This window comes from Bemisia tabaci, chromosome 6 (genome assembly GCF_918797505.1).
Source record: "Bemisia tabaci chromosome 6, PGI_BMITA_v3".
Lineage (NCBI taxonomy): Eukaryota > Metazoa > Arthropoda > Insecta > Hemiptera > Aleyrodidae > Bemisia > Bemisia tabaci.
In genome coordinates, this window is record NC_092798.1 from 5,278,375 (window position 1) to 5,297,417 (window position 19,043).

A 19,043-nucleotide genomic window follows, 5' to 3' on the forward strand; every position below is an offset into this window, starting at 1 on the left:
AATTACTTTTTAAAAACTCACCACCTTCACTTCATATATTTTATGTCGATGCGTTTCGATGGATTTTATTATTCTCTCATTTGATTCTGTGTAAGATGCTCACTGCCACAGGATTTTTTCAGAGATATACGTTTTCAGAACAGAATCCGATTGTTAGAATTGTATGTTTCGTTGAAGTAGCAATTTCATTTTGCATTTTGTTTGTTGTTTTTGTCAGGTGGATAATTTCAATTCAGTTTAGTCAATGCACGATTTGAAGGATTCGATTTCTTGTTTAATTTTAGTCTCGTCTAATGCCCTAACTTCTCCAACAGCCTGATTTTTTAAACTATTTTTGGCTTATTCAACTAGATAAGACAAGAAACTGTCCATATGTGTCATGTTTAATATGGTTTTCTGATGTCTCGTTGCACTAATGCAAATTTTAACAATCAGGCTACTAGTTTACCCACCAATCCGATTGTAGCAACTGAAAGTAAAATGCCCTGGCCAAAAGAGGCGCTTGAAAAATTACTGTTGTCTTGACATTTATTGTGTCCTCACTCCTCGAAAAATTTTCATCTTCATTAACTTTTGTAGCTCCCAAAGAACTGCTATCGGAGCTTTTAAATTTGGCAATCTGGCCGTATAGCTCTTCAAATTTCGAGCTGAAATCAGGACCTGGCTTCCATCACTCAAATATCAACTGGGGCTTATAATTCCCAAACCAGTAATCTCAATTGCCTTGTCTAAAACTTAGCAAGGATTCTGATTTCTCTAGAGGCGTTTGGACCTGTGTTACAGGTCTTTCTCTTTTTCTCTCGATTGTAATGAATTTTTATTAGATATTACCATAGAAAGCCTAACTGGTCTGGCCAAATTTTCAGACACCAGGGTGGAGGTAGTTAATTTGGAGTATCGAACGAATGGTCTTGGATGTAAACGGATGTTTTATTTTGGTTCTATCATTTTGCTTCAGGTAAATATTTATCGTCTGGTCACCAAAAGCTCTGTTGAGGAGGACATTGTCGAGAGGGCCAAACAGAAAATGGTTTTAGACCATCTTGTCATTCAAAGAATGGACACGACAGGACGGACGGTCCTGGAGAAAAAATCCGGTTCTGCCTCAACGCCTTTCAACAAGGAAGAACTAACGGCCATCCTCAAATTTGGTGCTGAAGAATTGTTCAAGGATGAAGAGGCAGGAGATGAAGAACCCTACGTAAGTTCCTTTTCTTTTTCTTCCTGTATTTAGCTGTCACTCGTATGGAACCATAGGTTTTTTGGTGGCTGGGTAATGTACTGAAATCCAGGGGAAAAAGTTTATCCATCAACGTCTGAAGAGATTATGTTTTAATCATTTTGTGAGTAAAGCATTGCTTGTAACACTGTTCTTTCTTTTTTGGGCTTTAAAGTGTTTCAACTTATTTCCTCATGGTCATGTTTTTGCCTGTCCAGCACATCCATAAAATCAGCACCTTTTGGTTTCCCAGAATATTTCCAAGACTTCTTCAGCAATGCTATAAAAAGAAAAAGTTGATCTTTTTATTGTAACCTGATTGATAGAAAAAAAACAAAAACAGTTATTCTGCTCTGCTGCTGAACATTTCAAAATCTTTCCAACAGCAAAATCAAGTAAAAGGAAATGAATGTTAGGACAAGTACAATTTCCAAGTATGATAAAATCAAATTGAGAATTTGCAGATGTCTGAAATTTTGTGCATTACATCTTTAAAATGATACCGCTAGGAAAACTGAGTGCGAGGATATCAGTGGTTTTTTAATTGGACGATTCTTGGAGAAAATATGACGAAATAACCTTATCTGCTAAAATACACGTGTTTTTATGGAAAATGCCGCCAGATGACGTCAGAAGGCGGCACATTTTCTCACTTTTAAATCTATTTTTCTCCAATTTCCCATGTCAGAAAAAAATTATGAAAAATACTGGAAACTCAGCTCATTAAGCACTCTCAGATGAAGCAATAAAATTTTTATGCGCAAATTTTCCATAATTGCGATTTAGTTAGTAAAAGCTTTTACCATAATCTTCAGACATCATCTTTAGTATTTTGAGCTGTTAGTCGGTATTACCATAAACCTATATAAAAGCCTCTTTTTCATTTTGTGGAATCAATGTAACCTGTTATTTCCCCTCTCATTTTTTTGTGACTGTGTTATAGTAACCACAGTCTAGAATAAGTAGGGAACAGCTGATGTTGTATTTTTTTCTTTCCTTCTTTTAGGTTAAGTTACCTTTATACTTCAGAAAGGATTTGTAATTTTATTGAAATCATAATTGTGAATTGATTTTTCTAGTGTGATATTGATGAAATTCTTCGCCGGGCGGAGACACGTGATGAGGCTCCAGCTACTGTTGGAGATGAACTCTTGTCTGCGTTCAAAGTAGCCAGCTTTGCCGCTTTTGAAGAGGAAAAAGACACTCAGAGTGAACATGACAATGATGAAGAAAGCAAAGATTGGGTGAGTTGTTTGTCCCTCAGTAATTACATCCTTCAGAAGTCTGAAATAAGTGTTATGACATCCTGCTAAATTCATGCATTAGTTGAAGAGATATTATTCAGGATTTTTGATCCTTGGAAAATTGTTGGTAATTTTTTTCTTCTATTTTTTCTTCAATTTTTAAATTCTATAATGTCTTTAAATTTTACATCATCCTGTGATTTTGTTTCTGAGCTACAAACAGATTTTTGGTCTTTTTTTTTTGTCATGGAGACTTCCGTGATTGTCAAATAGCATCATCTCATGAAAATTATTGGTAGAGAATATAAGTAGGAAACTGCCTTTTCCAAGGCATTCTTTAAATCTTTATAATATTTTTACAGCCTTTAAATGTCTTTAAAAATGTTTAATTAAACTAGTGTAAAAACGTAGACAACCCATGATTTAGAATTCGTAAAATTGTCATAAATATTTTATTTCCTTGCATTAACGAAAATTATGAACATAGTGATCAAATACTTCTAATTTTGACGTTTTAATTTTTCACCTCAGCACAATTCTCTTCTCCCAAATAAGTAATACGGACATTTTCTACACTCTCTTCAGCTTATGTAAATGTATGTTTGCTTCCAGGATGAAATAATCCCGGAAGACATCCGGCAAAAAGTTGAAGAAGAAGAAAAAGCCAAGGAGATGGAGGATCTTTACCTGCCACCAAGAAGCAGGAAAACCTTGCAGCAGATCCAGTCTCAACAATCGGACGATGAAGGGGATGGGGGTCGCCGACGAAAGCGAAGGAAGAATGATGATTCAGAATCGAGTGATAAGGACGGAAGTGATGATGATAAACCCAAAAAGCGGGGGCGCCGGAAAAAAGAAGCCATCAAAGGCTTTACAGATGCAGAGGTATTTTCAGATACTAAGCCTATTTTTCAGATTATGAAGAGTTTTGAACCACTTCTTTGCTGGACACTGCCATGCAGAAAAAGGTGGATTGGGTCTTCGCAAAAAATTTTCTCACAATATAAATGACAAAAATATATTTTCCGCTCTTCGTTGAATTTTCTCTATTTTTTTTTTTCTAGTGACAAACAAACCCTTGTATCTTTTTTATGTGCACCAATAAAATCAGATATGTAATTGGGACTCGAGAAAATTTTTAAGATGAAAAAAAATAAGTCCTTGGTCCTCAGGCTGACTTCTTGTGAAGATCTACCTTGACTTAAATAGGAAATTCTTAGGTGCAGCTATTAACTGATTGTTGTGTCACTTGATGCTTTGGTCGCATAGTGTGGAGTCTTATGAAGTTTTATCACTCACTATTGATTTCCATGAAAAATCCAAAATCTCATCAGTGTGTTCAGTAATCCTCAATTTTTGAATTTTTGAAAAGTTGAGAATGCATTAAGTTCACAGGAATTTTTCTGGATTTTTAACAGTATTAACCCACGAAAAACGAGTTCAAAGTTTCATATTTTGAGATCTTATTTGAGTGTGCTTTGCAAAGAAGGCCAAGATGGCACTCGAAAGTATCCTTTTTGCAGCCATGATTCTGGTTATGCGTTGCTTTTTTTAACAGTATAACGAGAAAAAACGAGTTCATAGTTGCATATTTTGAGATCTTATTTGAGTGTGCTTTTCAAAGAAGGCCAAAATGGCGTTCAAAAATATCCTTTTTCTTGCAGCCATGATCCTGGTTGTGCGTTGCTTCTGCCACGATCGCGCAGCTGTTACCAATGCATGGCTGCACAGATTATTCCTTGTGGCCAAGGTAGCATGCGATGGAGATAGTGGCCATAACAATAGGGATGTTTTCGGACGCCATCTTAGATTTCAAGGTGATGCGCATATGAATAAGAGCTCAAAATAAGCAACTTTGAACTGTTTTTTTATGGGTTCATATCGTCCCAAAAATTTCTGTAAATGAAGAGCATTCTCAATTTTCCATAAAGGCAGCACTTATAAATTACCAAGCAAGCTCATTCTTGAGTGTTGCTCTGTTAAAATCAAATCAAGTGCAGTTCTCAAATGTTCATTTCCTTTCAGATCCGAAGATTCATTAAGAGTTACAAAAAATTCTCAGCTCCGTGGAAGCGGTTAGAAGCTGTAGCATGTGATGCTGAGCTGCAAGAAAAACCGTTGGCAGATCTTAGTAAATTAGGAGAGTTGTTGCGCGAACGTTGTCAAGCATCCATAGATGAGCACGCCAAAGAAAATGACACGCTCAATGAAGACAGCAATTTATCTGGTAAGATAATGTTTCTACAATCAGCAACCTTCGCTGCAGCTTAACTGCTGATGGTTCACTCTAGAATGTAAGATACATGTTGTACTTATAGCGAAACAACGTTAAATACACTGAAGCTAACAAATGAAACAGTCAAATAAAATAAGAAACAATATCCAAAAATTAGTAACTAATTAAGGTCAGGTGAACACTCAAGCTTCAAAACTAAATTTACTCAATAGTCACCTTGCAAGTAACCTTTGTAGTCTTGGAATTTGACAGTTAAGAAAATAGCATCAACTTTTATATTATTGTTTGCTTGCTTGTTTTTAGGAACAAAGAAACGAGCTCGAGGTATCTCATGCAAACTGAATGGTGTAAACGTCAATGCCAAGAGTGTGATGGCTTGCGAAAAAGAACTTGAGCCATTAGACACGGTTCTACCTGAAAACGCAGATGAACGTAGCAAATGGGTCCTAGATGTCAGGTACACCTTGTTACCATTTTCTTTTACAATTCCATGGTTTTACCTCTCATCTGCTCTTTTCTATTTGTTCAACCTTTTCGGCCTTCCGCAACTTCACCACTTGATATATCTCACTTTTCTCTATTTCCTTTCAATCTTTCATGCAGTGCTGTTCTTAATCAGCTCGACTAGAGGTGAGAAACCCTGAATCAAGTTCCTTTTAAGTAAGCCATTGGTAGTTGCCATTCAGTCTGGTGAATGAATAAGGCATAACACAATTTGGCAGAAAAAATAATAAACGAACAGACCATGTGTACCAAAAGTTGCCTCCATTCAGCACACTAATGGTGTACAAAAACAATTGTAAAATTAAGGATAGAGCATCTTATGTAAGTTTCCAACTCGTCTAAGTTTATGATATTTATGCTGATCCGAATTAAAAATAAACTCCACAACATCTCACCGTGGAAAAAGACACAGGAATTGCTTGAGGGCATATCTTTGGCTGAATTTCAATCCTCTTAAGACTATATTGACGGCTTAAGTCCGCATTCACATATTTCGTTTGCGGTGTCTAAAAATCTCTGCCGCTGTGTTATTTTTTTAAAGGAGAACAAATTGACATAATTCTTTGAAGTTTTAAATAATTGCTGTCGAGTAGTTTTCCGTTTAAAAAATGAAGTATGACAGGAAGTCTGCAACGTCGCAAACCGAGTTATGTGATTGCCGACTTACACCATCGATATATGTAACTTGATGTGCACCACATTAGGATTGTTGGTCTGATAACAAGTTGTTTTCGCAGTTTTGAGTCAAGTTCATTAGGTGCTCTGTTACCAACTGATATCAGACACCTAAGTAAATTTAGTGCAGTCCTTGGGCTGAAAGATTTTTTGACCCTGGTATTAGTGTCCGTTTTTTCCACTGCTTTTGAAAATTGACTATTATTTTTTGCCTATTTTCCTGGTGCCACAAGAACAAATTTGTGGGAAAATATTAGTACGCGATGTGTTAAATTTGTTTTCGTCCATTTATTTTTGTGCTCACTCTATTTTCAATTTTTCAGAGTTAAATCTGCCAACTTTGATGTTGAGTGGACAGTTTCGGATGACTCTAGATTGCTGCAAGGCATTTACCAGTATGGAATGGGGTCGTGGGAAGCCATTAAAATGGATCCTTCCCTTGGCATCAGTGATAAAATTTTACCAAATTCTGACAAAAAACCTCAAGCTAAGCACCTTCTAAAGCGTGCTGAGTACCTTCTAAAAGTATTAAGGGCGAATATTGACCTTAAAAAGGGGGTAAGTGTCGCTCATTTTCTCAATTTTATTAGATTTTTTGGCATGCATATTTTCCTGTTTTAATCTCAGAGCGTCAGCATGTCTATCGATCTTTAAATGTTGACTAGCAAGACGAGTATTGAAACCATGTATTTGTCTGCTGCAGAAAATAGACCAAGGTGGATCAGAGCTATGTGATTGGTGTAGATTGGATCTGCAGGAAAGCCCTGTATCAGGCAGAATAATTGAGTAATTGAAGGCAACTCCTCGGCTTGATTTAAGGCTCTCCTGTGGGTTGCAGTCATCTAAACGATATTGCCGACCAATTACATAGCCTCATTCCATTTTAGCCTTGTTTTTTTCTACAAGCAGATAATTTTAATAATATACTCACCGAGACCATTATGTCTAAAAGCAAATCAATAGTTTTAAATCACCTGCAACAAAAAAAATTATATGCACTCATCTGTAAGTACATTGTTGTGTTGCACATGGCCAAATTTAATCCCAGACGTTACTCTTAGACTTTTGAGCATTTCTTTATGTGGAATGTTTTTTATGGAATATTCCACATGAAAATGAGGCAAAGACAACTTTTTTCTGTAAGCATATCGTAATTTCTGATATCAAGGGAAACTTCACCGTACAAAATGCATGTAGTAATGTATCTGTAAAGAACATATAAACATCATCCCATGAATATCCACAAAAAGTTTATCTTGAATTGAGAATGCCTATTAATTGATTTTATGAGGAAGATAAAGGTAGAATTTTTAGATTGTTTTTTCAAAATTCTTGATCTTTAGGAAAAATTCTGAGAGAAGATTGAAAATTTGGAATAACATGGTACGAAGATGTATGAAAAAAACTAACTATAACTAATATGTATGGAAACGATACTAAATTTTTATGTGTTTTCATTGGTCTTGGATGTCAAGAAATTCATTTTCCTTTCATACATAATTTTTCTTATCCAGATTCACCCTGCCTTGATCAGGTAGACAATTACGAACGCAAGGTATCATGAAAACCAATGTTTCCTAAAAATAGCATTTGATCGTGTCTCTTTTTACAAGGTAAATATCCTGTGGCCTCGCATTTCATTTTTTCTGGTTCGGTATTTCTGTTTTCAGATTCAAAAGCCCAAACGGAAACGGAAAACTCGGGAAATCAAAAGCACACTAACCAAGGAAATCATAGACGATGATTCGTCGAATGAGGATGGTGAAACGAATGCCAGCACAGTTGCCAGTAACTCCACTATCTCAACAACGGTTGCCCCGACTGTTGCTGCATCGATTGCTGCTCCAGCAAAAGAAGAAAAAGATGAGAAGAAGGCAAAGCCGAAAAAAGACACTGTCAAGAAAGAATCAAAGAAGAAAGTGAAACCTGTCGGACCAATGCACTTCACCACCCACGAAACCAGAGCCATAGATGTCCTCGGAGATCTCGAACCATCCATCTTCAATGAAGTAAGTTGTAAAAAATTTTCCCTTGCCTTATTTTTAACAGATGTTTGTACTTTTATGTAATAAATCTGTATTTTATTCAAATTGACCAAGTCAAGTCAGGGTGGTAACCGTCAGTATAAACTATTAATTATCAGGAAATTTGATGTTATCAGGCCACAGCTCTGGAAATTTTGAGTGCTTCGAGAATTTTTCTAACATTTGACTTAATTCTTTAAATATGTTGAGTAGGGAGATCAAACGAGGGTCAACTTATTCGCGCAAAATATCAGGATATTGTTTAACTCACTTTTTCAGTTTTAGATTGTTGTATGAAGTCCTCTGGTGAGTTAATTTTTTCAATGAATTCACAGGAAATGGTAAAAGTCTTTCCTCAGGTACCTAAGTTTTAGGAATGTGTCCAGATAAGTTTGGGAAATAATATTATACAGTTATCATTGGTAGAAAAAAAGATATGTTTCTATTTTCTTCATCGGATTGCCTTTGCATTCTGACACTTACTTTCTTTTGCATCAACTCTTCCTTTTTCGAATTTACATTGGGCCAAAAAGAAAGTAAGTTTTAGAAAAAAAGATGAAGAAAAGGCGCAACTGTCATCGTGCAAACATGGCCACTTTGAGCGCACAATTTTTCTGATCAATCAGCGGGTACATCTAACTGACATTTCTCCAAATAAAGAGGTTGAATTAGCAAATAAGTATACAAATGAGGAAAGGAACAAATTTTAAAATTGTTTCCATGAGTAATACGGATATCTCTGTTTTCAGTGTAAAGAAAAAATGAGACCTGTTAAAAAAGCTTTGAAAGCTCTGGACAATCCTGACCAATCATTGAAGCCAGAGGAGCAAGTAGTGCACACGCGTCAATGTTTGATCCTGATCGGCGACCAAATCAACACATGCGTCTCTGTGTACAAGGACCCAGATGTCATCAAGCAATGGCGGAGCAATCTCTGGTATTTCGTTTCCAAGTTCACCGAGTATGATGCTAAGAAACTGTATAAACTCTACAAACACGCAGTGAAAAAACAGAAAAGCAAAGAGTCGGATGACAAGCCCAGCGACAAGAAGGAATCAGTCAAGCGCAAGCTTACCGAAGACAAGAAGTCTGCGGAAGCACCGGCAAAGAAGCCGAAAACTGAGCCTGTCGAAGGCAAAGCAAGCGAGAAGGCTGTGAAGAAGGACAAAGGAAGGATGCGGCTGGACAGCGGAGGTTCGATCGGCCCCTCGACCCCGCTCAAGGAAGCTGAGAAGGAGCGTGAGGGTGAGAGGGACCGAGGACGCGACAGAGAACGTGATTGGGAGCGTCTAGGAGATAGAGAAAGGGACCGAGAACGCGACAGAGACCGACTCGCAGCGATGCCGTACAAGTCAGGGATCAGCAGTCCGCTGGAGAGTGCGGTTGATCGCGACCGGTGGCCGCCCGGTGGATCTAGGTAAGTTGATTTCTATTATCAGAGCTCTGTTTAGTGCCAGTTAAGTTTTTTTAGCCCACCACATTTTTCATGGTTTTTATGATTCCAGCGGAAATTGTTGGTTAAAGTCAGGGTTTCTACTATTGGGAAAATCGAGGAAATGAAATTTTGAGGGAAAGCACAGTGATAACCCAGGGAATTTGAAGTTGACTCCGAAATTTGTGCTTATTCAAATTAAACGTTTATCTGTTCGAATATTGATAAGCCATGTATTTTTTTAGAATAGAATTGTTTGGTAGTGAAGTTAGATAAGGAATTTTATATGGCAGAGGTAGTTTTTCTTAGTCACAACTTTCAGAACTTGGAAGAGTGATCAGTTGACACCTTTGTGTCACCTGAGTTGTAAAGAGGTATTTTATGCAGTCATCAGGAAAAATACAGGGAAAACACAAAGAATTTTTAATTTTCAGATCTTGGTTCTTGAGATATCAAACAAAGGTATTGACAAAGTCTGGAAACTAGTGAAGGCAAGAGAAACATTCATGGAAAAACTTCTGATCCTCAAACAGAAAATATTATGTAATAGATAGGAATATTTTATGGTGCTCAATTTTACTTATCTTTGGAGTCATCCCAACTGGTGGAGAGAAGACTTAGATTAGTCGAGAATATTAGAAGCTCCAAGTTCAATTTGAAAATAACGACTGAAAGTACATCCATTCATGTCGGCAAATCACCGATCTCAAATATCGAAGAATTTTTACTTCAAAGCCTTTAGACACCCTAGAAACATTTTAATGCATGAAATTTGAAAAACCAATGAACTGTCTCTGTAGCTTGCAGAAAACTTTATAAATCAATCTGAACCATTTAATTTTTTTTCAGATGTTTCTGCACATTTTCTAATCATTTAATGTTCAAATAGGAATTTGAAGCTAAGCACACAGCAGATAGGTCAATATCAAAATATATGAATTGAGGGAACCAATGTTGAAGCCCCAATCGCAGAAACTGTGATTTGTCAAATTGTAGGCTAAACTTTGTTTAGAATGTGAACATTTATTTTAATTCAGCTTTTGGAAAAATATTTTTCGAGTGTAGATAGCCGAAAGATTTCTCCAAGATGAACGCATATTTTTTTGTTATTTTTTTTTTTTTGCTAAAAGTAACAAGCAGAACTAGTATTTTAGTGATGCTTCTTTTACGTCTATTTATACTCGCGATGGATGCACCTCAAATGGCCTAGAAAAAGGTCTTGCCGTCTCACCTCTTTTGTAAGTGGGAAGGGAGGGGGCTGTTGCTTTTCATCTTTGATTCTCTACTTTCAGAATTATTAGTCAAATTTTTAAAAAGAAGACAAGGGAGGCTCACCTTATGGAAAGAAGAGCTGGAAACTAAATTTCCACCCAAACGGCATGGTAAATTAACGATTTTTCAGTAATCTCTGTAGTAATTAGTAATTACTATCTAGTCCGAATCTTATTAATTAATACCCTATGAACGCTATTCATCTTCGGGTAAGATCAGCTTTTTGAGGATTTTTTAATCTTTTAGTGATGTTCATAATCTTTTGTGTTCAAATTGTAAAGCTATTTTCTATGATTTGAAATGTTTGCTTTATTTTTGTTCAGGTACAATACAGGTAATAGCAATCCAGAGCATAAGCGAGATAGGTACGACAATTATCCTCGCGCTGCTTACCATGATAGGAATAGAGATAGAAATCATCGAATGCCTCCAGATAAACACAGGTTAGTAATAGTCATGAAACTCCTCAATTCTCACTGATGTCAGCTAAAAATTTCCCTGTTCATTTGTAATTTTTAAGACACAGAAAATAGTGATTTGTGGCTGGATCTGTATATCAAATGCACAAAGGAAGAAAATCTGGACATTTTGGCGCAAGTTAGACCCTGGAAGCTCAAAAATTCAAGATGATATGAGTCCTGCAGCTTCAATAAAAAAATTCCTAGGTTTTAGTCAAACATGGGTTAAGTTTTTGCAAGTTGTTTTCATAAGTGAAGGAAAATTTTCACTCCGAGGTAAGGTCCCTTTTCATAGATCCAATCATATTTCAGTTTTTTTTTACCTTTTATAACACAGGTCTGCACTAATCGAAAACTGGAGATTTGATGTTCATCGGGTAGTTCTCAGCATTGAGTTGGACAATGACCTTTGTTTTCTCCTAACAACAACCAATTGGACCGCGTCTAGTAGAAAGGAACCAAGCCACATCAGCTATTGCCAAATTGAACCGGGCATTTTAATTTTTTACAAGAATACATTTGTGCAGATTCCTTTGAAAATTTTAAGGGATTTGCTTCGCACTATGCAGAAAATTCACTGAAATTTGTACAAAAATCGGCACAACCATTCTCATGTAAAACATTAAATTGCCCAGTTCAATTTGGCAATACTTGATGTGGCTTCGTTCCTATCTGTTGAACGTGTCCAATTTTAAGCCCATGGAGATTGAAGGCCTTTGTCACGAGGATAATTACGCAATCCCACAGACATATGGACCGCGTTAAGCAGAAAGGAACGAAGCCACATCAGCAATTGCTAAATTTAACTGGGCAATTTAGTTTTCTCCATGAAAACGGTTGTGTGGATTTTTGTGCAAATTTCATTTAATTTTCTGCATGGTACGAAGCAAATTCCCTGAAATTTTCGCACAAACCTTCTTTTGTAAAAAATTAAATTGCCCCGACAAATTTGGCAATAGCTGATGTTGCTTGGTTCCTTTCTGTTAAACTCGGTCCATATAAGCATGTGTCACGTTTTCAATATTTAACTGATGGTTTCCAAGTTGTGTGATTGACCTCAGCATGTTTTCTTTGTCCCTACAGGTATCATCAGGGACCTCAAGGGGCACACATGCAGTATGGGAACCACTATGGTGCTCCTGTACCTCATGGATATTACCCGCCAACTGACCAACATGGACCTTATCCGCGCGAAAGGTACCATGGGCCAGCACCGTACGGTGACTGGCGCACACCGCCCAAAGACAGGTCCGACTTTAGGAGAGACTACGAACGAAGGCCTGCCTCTAATACGTAACACCTCTCTTTGTAAATTGCTTTAATTTTTGTATATTTTTTCAAACTGAATCATTGTAAGAGCAACACTGGTTTATTTTTAGACAAGTTCTTGATCCGTCAAATATTTATTTTTGTATGATTGTCTTCATTATGCCTGCGTAATGACTCCAGTTTTTAATTTTTGTAAAATTGAGCCGCTGGAAGTGCTGCGAAAAAATGAAAGATAAAAAAAAAAAGTTTGATTGGAGGCACCGTGGTCGGATCCTCTAAGACCTTCAAATCTTGATCTCAAGGTGTTCTGAATTTTCTTAACAAATTTGGGATCTTCTTTGCTGCAACTGAAGATTTTCTCTCATATTGAATTTCTGGCTGTGGAGGTTTGCTCTTATGAGTTACAGAATCCAGCCTTCCTTCAGAGACTCCATGAAATTTCCCAAATTTTCCAGTATCAATCGGAGGAATTCAATTTCTCATAAACAAGGAGTCATTACTTTCAAGACTAATCCACACTGGTCAGCCATTCCTGAAGACAAGTTTTGAGACCTTACTGTGCATTACGGTGGGGAGTTTAAACGCACTTCGTTTCTTATGGAAGTAGCCAGTGTGATGTAACATTGAGTGGTAGAGTGAGAGCCAAGCGGGCGCGTCAATTCCTATAAGATGCGCAATGACTGACCCGTATGGATTGATCTCGATTACTTTGTTTACTATGTATTTCCTGCGGAAGGATTCGTGTGCAATCTTTGAGAATTGGTGAGAACTTGGAATTTTTTAACGAAGGTTTCTGTAAAAGTTTTGCCAATAGTCTCAAGCTCTCACACTAAGTAGAGCACATCAGCAAATATTGATTTTTTTCTTCTATATTTATCCCCTTGAAAGTTCTAATGATTCTACATCGAAAAAATCACTCAATCAAGTAATCTCTCTCAAAAAAGTGGCAAATCGTCCCTGAAAGTATCTACAGATCAATTGAACCTTCAACGCATTTTGAACTCATTGCATTATCAACAGCAATGTAAGTTCTTTATAAGAATCTTTGGCCCTCCGGTTATTCCATTTATAAGTTCATGTGTACAAAGTTTGGTTTCCAACACCACAAACGATACTCATTATTTCTACTTTGGATGATATTAACGTCCACTTGGATATTGTTCTTCAAGATTTAGTCTGATCCTTGCAGCTTTCTGTCACCTACCTTTGCGCAGTTGATGTAAACCTCTCTCTCTGTTTGAAAGCCAAATATTTATTGTATCACTTAGTTTAATTCTGGAAACACATGATTCAACTTCTGTTGATCTTGAGGTAGCTGTGGAAGAATGTTAAATGCTTTTTATTCTTGCCTGAAAGATAATAGTCTTGAAAACTAAGAAATCAGTTTCCAATGCTCCAGCATTTACTGTTTTAATTTCCCAAATGAAGAAAATATCAAACACATTTTTTCATTGATGCCCTTAAAATTGAGGTACATGTTTTGAAGGGCAAGCTAATTTTGTTCTGTCTTTCGTAGAGTTCAGCCTGTGATAGTCATAATTTGAAAGACTACGCTTGCGTTTTGTCACTTTTTCTATGAGTGATGCCATTCGGTGCATTCTCAGGGATCATAAAGCACTCCTTTTGGCTCTGATTCACACCAAAGCACTCCAACCTTAAAATTCTCATCAGGTTTATCTCAATTTGACGTCGTTTAGGCCAACATTATTGGTACGAGAGTGTGGAATATCCGCAAAGTAGGCGGGGGCAATCTAGTTAATTATTACTAATCTAAATTGATTTTTGACTGAAATTGCTTCATGGCTGTGTTTTAAAATTTTCTGCCTCTGATAGAAAAAGCACCAAGCTTTTGTGACTTATTCGGGTAAAATATCAGCAATTTTCATTTTTATTTCATGTTTCTTGTTTTTGTTTTTAAAAAAGAAAGAAATGTTTTAATCATTAAAATAATTCGGGAAGTGTTTCAAGAAGGTCGGTTTTCACTCAAACATTAAAAGTATTAATGTTGCTTATCACAGCCCTTGGTAAAAGTTGCATTTCGATGGTGAAACTGCAGTAACACGCATCTTGAGTTGCCTAGGTGCAGACTTCTTTTCTGAATAGAATACTACTCAATGTCTTTTCTTGAGGCCCTCGCTGATTCCTCTTCTTTGAGTGAAGAATATTTTGTGACAATTCCAAGCCATGAATTTTGGTTCGGTCTCTTTTTAAATAATAATGAGAGATTGCAGATTTTGAAACACTGCAACTTAAATATGCAACTCTGTGGTTTCACAGTCCATTTGTAATGTCTGGTGATACATTTTGGTACCTGGATTCCGGCTCCTCTTGTTAGGAAAATGAAGTCCATCCCTCCCCCCCCCCCCCCTCCAGAGATTTTTAAAAGGTTTTTTCCTAAGTCAAATCCCTCCAATCATTAATTCTTCAAAATCTGTAATTAACTGGGTTTTTTTTTTTTTTCTAAAAAGAGAAAAGAAATTTTTTTTTCTTACTTCAATTTCTTTATTGTGATACTGAAGTAAGCCATCCGAAAGATATTGCGTTTTCCCCTGCTTTTTCCATGATTTTTGTACGTACTTTTATTTTTATCATGATTAATTCATTTCGAATGTTAGAAATTTTTTACAATCATAGGTGCATCAATTAGTTAGTCAGTTTTCTGTGCGAGTCTTCTCGTGTGAAAACCCCTCTATCAACGTATTTGATTGATTTTTTTGCTAATCCCATAGCGAACGTAAATCCAGTATCAAATCTTCTAATGCTGGTCCTTACTTTTCTGAAATTTACTCTTGTCATGAATTATCTACGGCAATTGGAGCCTGATCAGTGTCATCTAAAACACCTATTTGTATTTTCAGTCTCTTCAAAGGGTGCCAAACCTAGGCCCCATTCCTAATCACTTTACTTATGAATCAGTTCTGTTAAAATTCTATCTTTGAAAGTTGAAGTTATTATTCAATATACATATGTTTCAAGGAGACAATTTTTTCCAGGACTTTTACTTGTCCTGTTACTGGCTCTGTACTGCTGTCCTAAAAAAGAGCGCAGAGGGGGCCCTTAGGCGTTGCCTTTTTTCCTTGAATAAAAAAACGAATTTATTGGGAATTTTGAAAATTTTTCTTCAAATTTTTCAGACGATTTTGCTTTCAATGTATTTCTTCAAAAATAATTATTTTATCAGAGGAACTTTGGCAACGTCTAAAGAATCCTAGAGGGTTTTTCCTTAGCACAGCAGTGTACTTCCAAGAGGTTTTCAGAGGTGCAGAATTTTCCAAGCTTCTATGCTCTCTTGAGCCTGCGCACTGGCCATACGCATATCTTTCATCGGCTCTCCACAGAATGTTCAAATTTCAAATTTTATGACCTTTTTTTCTTCTTTTTCCTTTGCCTTTTGACCCTCGTAAATCTCCAAAGTTTCAGAGCCTTCTTACATTGAGCGCATCATCGGTCATTTTCTGCTCCCCTGGAGGTCTCCCCCTAAGTTTTATACTTCAAAATGGAATATTGAATCTTTTCAAATCCTTCGTCAAAATCTGCATGCTTTTTTGTTACATTTTTTTTTACTTGCTCTGTTCTGTTTTTATTCTTTTAACTTTGCTCTTGAACATGCATTTTCGTTCTTTATTGTCAAATAATCCTATGATCATAACTTTAAAAAAAACAAGAGTGGTTTTTTTCTTTGTAACCTTTCAGGGTATTATCAAGAGTGTGTGCCCCAGAGTCGATTTTTATCATAAGAACTTGAAATGTTATTTTTTCTCTATTGGTGTATTTTAAAATTAACGTATCAAGAGAGTTTTGTAACATCACAATTTTCAAATCATCTACAGAATTATCTTCCATTTCATGTGCCTTTCCATCACCTCTCCTTGGTGAATCGGTACGTGAGCTCCCTATATTTAAGCATCCTAATTCCTGCTCTCCCAGGATTTGTAATAAGCATGTCTGCAGAAGAAAATTTACCACTTCTGTATGTATTCAGCTGCTTAAATTCTAGACGTAATTCTAACCTAAAGTACAGCTTACCTGTAAAACAATAGCCTTTCCTTTTCATTAGATCTGCTTACAGAAGTGTTTGTAAAATTCTTTGAATCTCTAAAGTGCTTTTGTTTATAATTAATGGAAAACTGACCCGATTTGTGACCTCAGTCTTTTGATTTAATGAAGTACCGCATGCAGCATTTTTTCCCCCCTAGATTATCAGCATATTATGTGTTGGCCAACTGCGCAGCTGGGAGTAGAAATGATAATACCTCATTTAATTAGTTGATAAAGTAAACTAGTACATCTTATGTCAAAATACTACATTGTCGATACTAACTGATACAAGGTTTTTTCGGTTTTAGAGGTCAGTACATTTTCTTCGAGCTGTATAGAATATATACCAAAATGTTTCTTCACGTTGCTGGAGAATTAAGTGATTTCTACTTCTAAATGCTTAACTGCCAATGCAAACTGTTGAAGTTCACGGTCATATCGATTTAAAAAAAGAAAAAATAAAAAACAAAAAACTATCATTTAGGAATATTTTTAAAATAATGAAATCCGTGTTTAAAGGAATATTATAGTGGTTATCAATGAATAATTGTCCCTCTAAGTAGTGTTTATTTTTTAAGCTAATACAGGAGTGTTACTGTTTTTTAGCTAAAAAAATTCCTCCATGACGGCTTCATACTCCTATGCTTCATTTGAATTTATCAAACTGTAAAAGCACATCAAAAGAAATGAAGTGAATTTCAGAAAAGTCACTAAATTTGATTTAGTATCACTTGCATTCTAAAAGGCATCACAATTTTTCCTACCAATCGAAAACCAAGCTCAAGATTATTGTACATTCTCGCTTCTACTTTAATGCGATAGGGTCAGTTTTGGTTTTTAGTGCTGTGAACCCTGCCAAGGAAAGTGTAACTTTTTCTTTAAATTTTTGTTCTACTTTTAATTTTTTGTTTAATTTGATTGTTTGGTGCTAAAAAGTTGTTACAGCTGTAAAAAAAGATGAGCAAAGTTGAACAAGTACACACCGGTTTCATTAGCAGCCCTGAGTCCTGTCAAGTATTGTTGCTCTACTGTTGAGTGACCAGATTTTTTAATGAGTTTTAACCAAAATCAGAACTCGACAAAAAGTATCAATACAAATGACATTATACTTTTCATTTATTATTGTAATGCATTTTATCTTCATAGCGAACTTGGAATAAATCAGCTTGGGCAAAAACGTCAAGTGTCCTATACAGTTTTTCAGAATTTGCATGAGCACTTCCGTAGTAACTTACCGACAAAAATTTAAGATGTTAGTAATGTAGAATAATTTTATTCGAAGTCATATAATTAAATGTTTACCAAGGAGTTGGACCTTACTGATCTGTGTCCTGGATGGAGACAGACAACAGCAATTGGATGTATTTCTATCAAACAGAACTATGTGCATTATGACGTGAGCCCTGTTATGCACATGTGCTTATGGGTCTCAGGGCTCATGTCATCCAATTCTAAAACACTGTCATAGACACTGGACACTGTTGCATTCCACCTACCAATTGATCACCAGGTTCAGTTTCCCGCATTCTCTCAGCAATTAATGACGCATTATCTATTATGTGGTTCAACTTAGATTTTGTCAAGTTTTGTTTTTTTCCAAGAGAACTAAGGCTTATCCTCTCTCATTGTCAATGACTAATAATGGTCCAAGTTATCTTTTTATTGACGAAAATTGTAATGCAGCTGTTAATGAATCTTTGTCAAAGAGGAGAAAAGATTGCACCCACGGTTGTAATGCAAAAGTAAACCATCAAGGGATAAAAACAAGTGTGAACTGGTGCCGACACCCATCAATACGAAATTCATTCTTTGTCCAAGTTTTTTTGAGTTGTATATTATTTCTTTTTGTGCGTTAGAAAGAGTTAAAATATTTCACGTAAAACCATTTTTGCCTCATAAGAATGACATCACAGTAATTTTTCTAAATCTGACGCATTTAAATTTTTTGGGGGAGTTGCAGATTTGAAAAAAAAAAATATTGGCAAATCGGTATCCATAAAGTTACCAAAAATCTATAAGTTTTGCAAATCTGAAACCTAAATAAGTTTTATGATGACGTAAACATTTTTCTTCAAAAAGAGGGAAAATGTATCACTTGTTTTGTAATTGGCATCGTGAATATCATTGTTTCCGAACTCTAGGAATTCGATGACAAGGGAGTAAAATTATTTCAGCAGCTCTGACTTTTCTCACCTCTCTTTTTGTACGATTCAGCTTAAAAACAAAATTTAGAAGCCTCAGTCAAGATTGTTTCGTTTGTTCCTCCATCGAGGATCAAAGCTCTCTGAAAGCCAAGACCCACTCAAAATTGCCTGCTATAGTAATCAGGTACTGACCCTAGGAATAAGTAATTTATGTGCCCAATAGTTGTAAATATGATTGTAAGTCGAGCTAATTTCCCCAATGATTTACCGTTTTATGAATCCGAATGAAAGCTTGACTCCAAACGCATGTTCTTGACTGTGTATTATATTATTTGTGTAAATTCTGTTGTATTTTATTTCTTTAAATATTGTTTTAATTGTTTTTCTCCTTTTTTTTAATTATTCCATCTAGTTTTGATTCATGGAAAAATAATTCACAATAAAAATTAAATTACAAAATACTCAGGATTCTTTATTAGTCTCTAATTTTTCTAAAGCGCTAGCATTTTATCTACAGGCTGATAATTG

The 19,043-nt window shown here is 36.0% G+C and overlaps 1 protein-coding gene across 1 annotated transcript in view; it reads left to right on the forward strand.

Moving 5' to 3' along the window:
* Positions 1-18,976, forward strand: part of Chd1 (chromodomain-helicase-DNA-binding protein 1) — a 48,427-nt gene extending 29,451 nt beyond the window's left edge. Inside the window, exons 15-24 of the mRNA XM_019053519.2 lie at positions 959-1,201; positions 2,299-2,463; positions 3,076-3,348; positions 4,489-4,690; positions 5,003-5,156; positions 6,202-6,436; positions 7,549-7,887; positions 8,652-9,319; positions 10,930-11,049; positions 12,148-18,976. Of these exons, the coding sequence (XP_018909064.2) occupies positions 959-1,201; positions 2,299-2,463; positions 3,076-3,348; positions 4,489-4,690; positions 5,003-5,156; positions 6,202-6,436; positions 7,549-7,887; positions 8,652-9,319; positions 10,930-11,049; positions 12,148-12,361 (2,613 nt within the window). The 3' untranslated portion in view covers positions 12,362-18,976. The remainder of the gene's footprint in view (positions 1-958; positions 1,202-2,298; positions 2,464-3,075; positions 3,349-4,488; positions 4,691-5,002; positions 5,157-6,201; positions 6,437-7,548; positions 7,888-8,651; positions 9,320-10,929; positions 11,050-12,147) is intronic.
* The last annotated feature ends 67 nt before the right edge of the window (positions 18,977-19,043 follow it).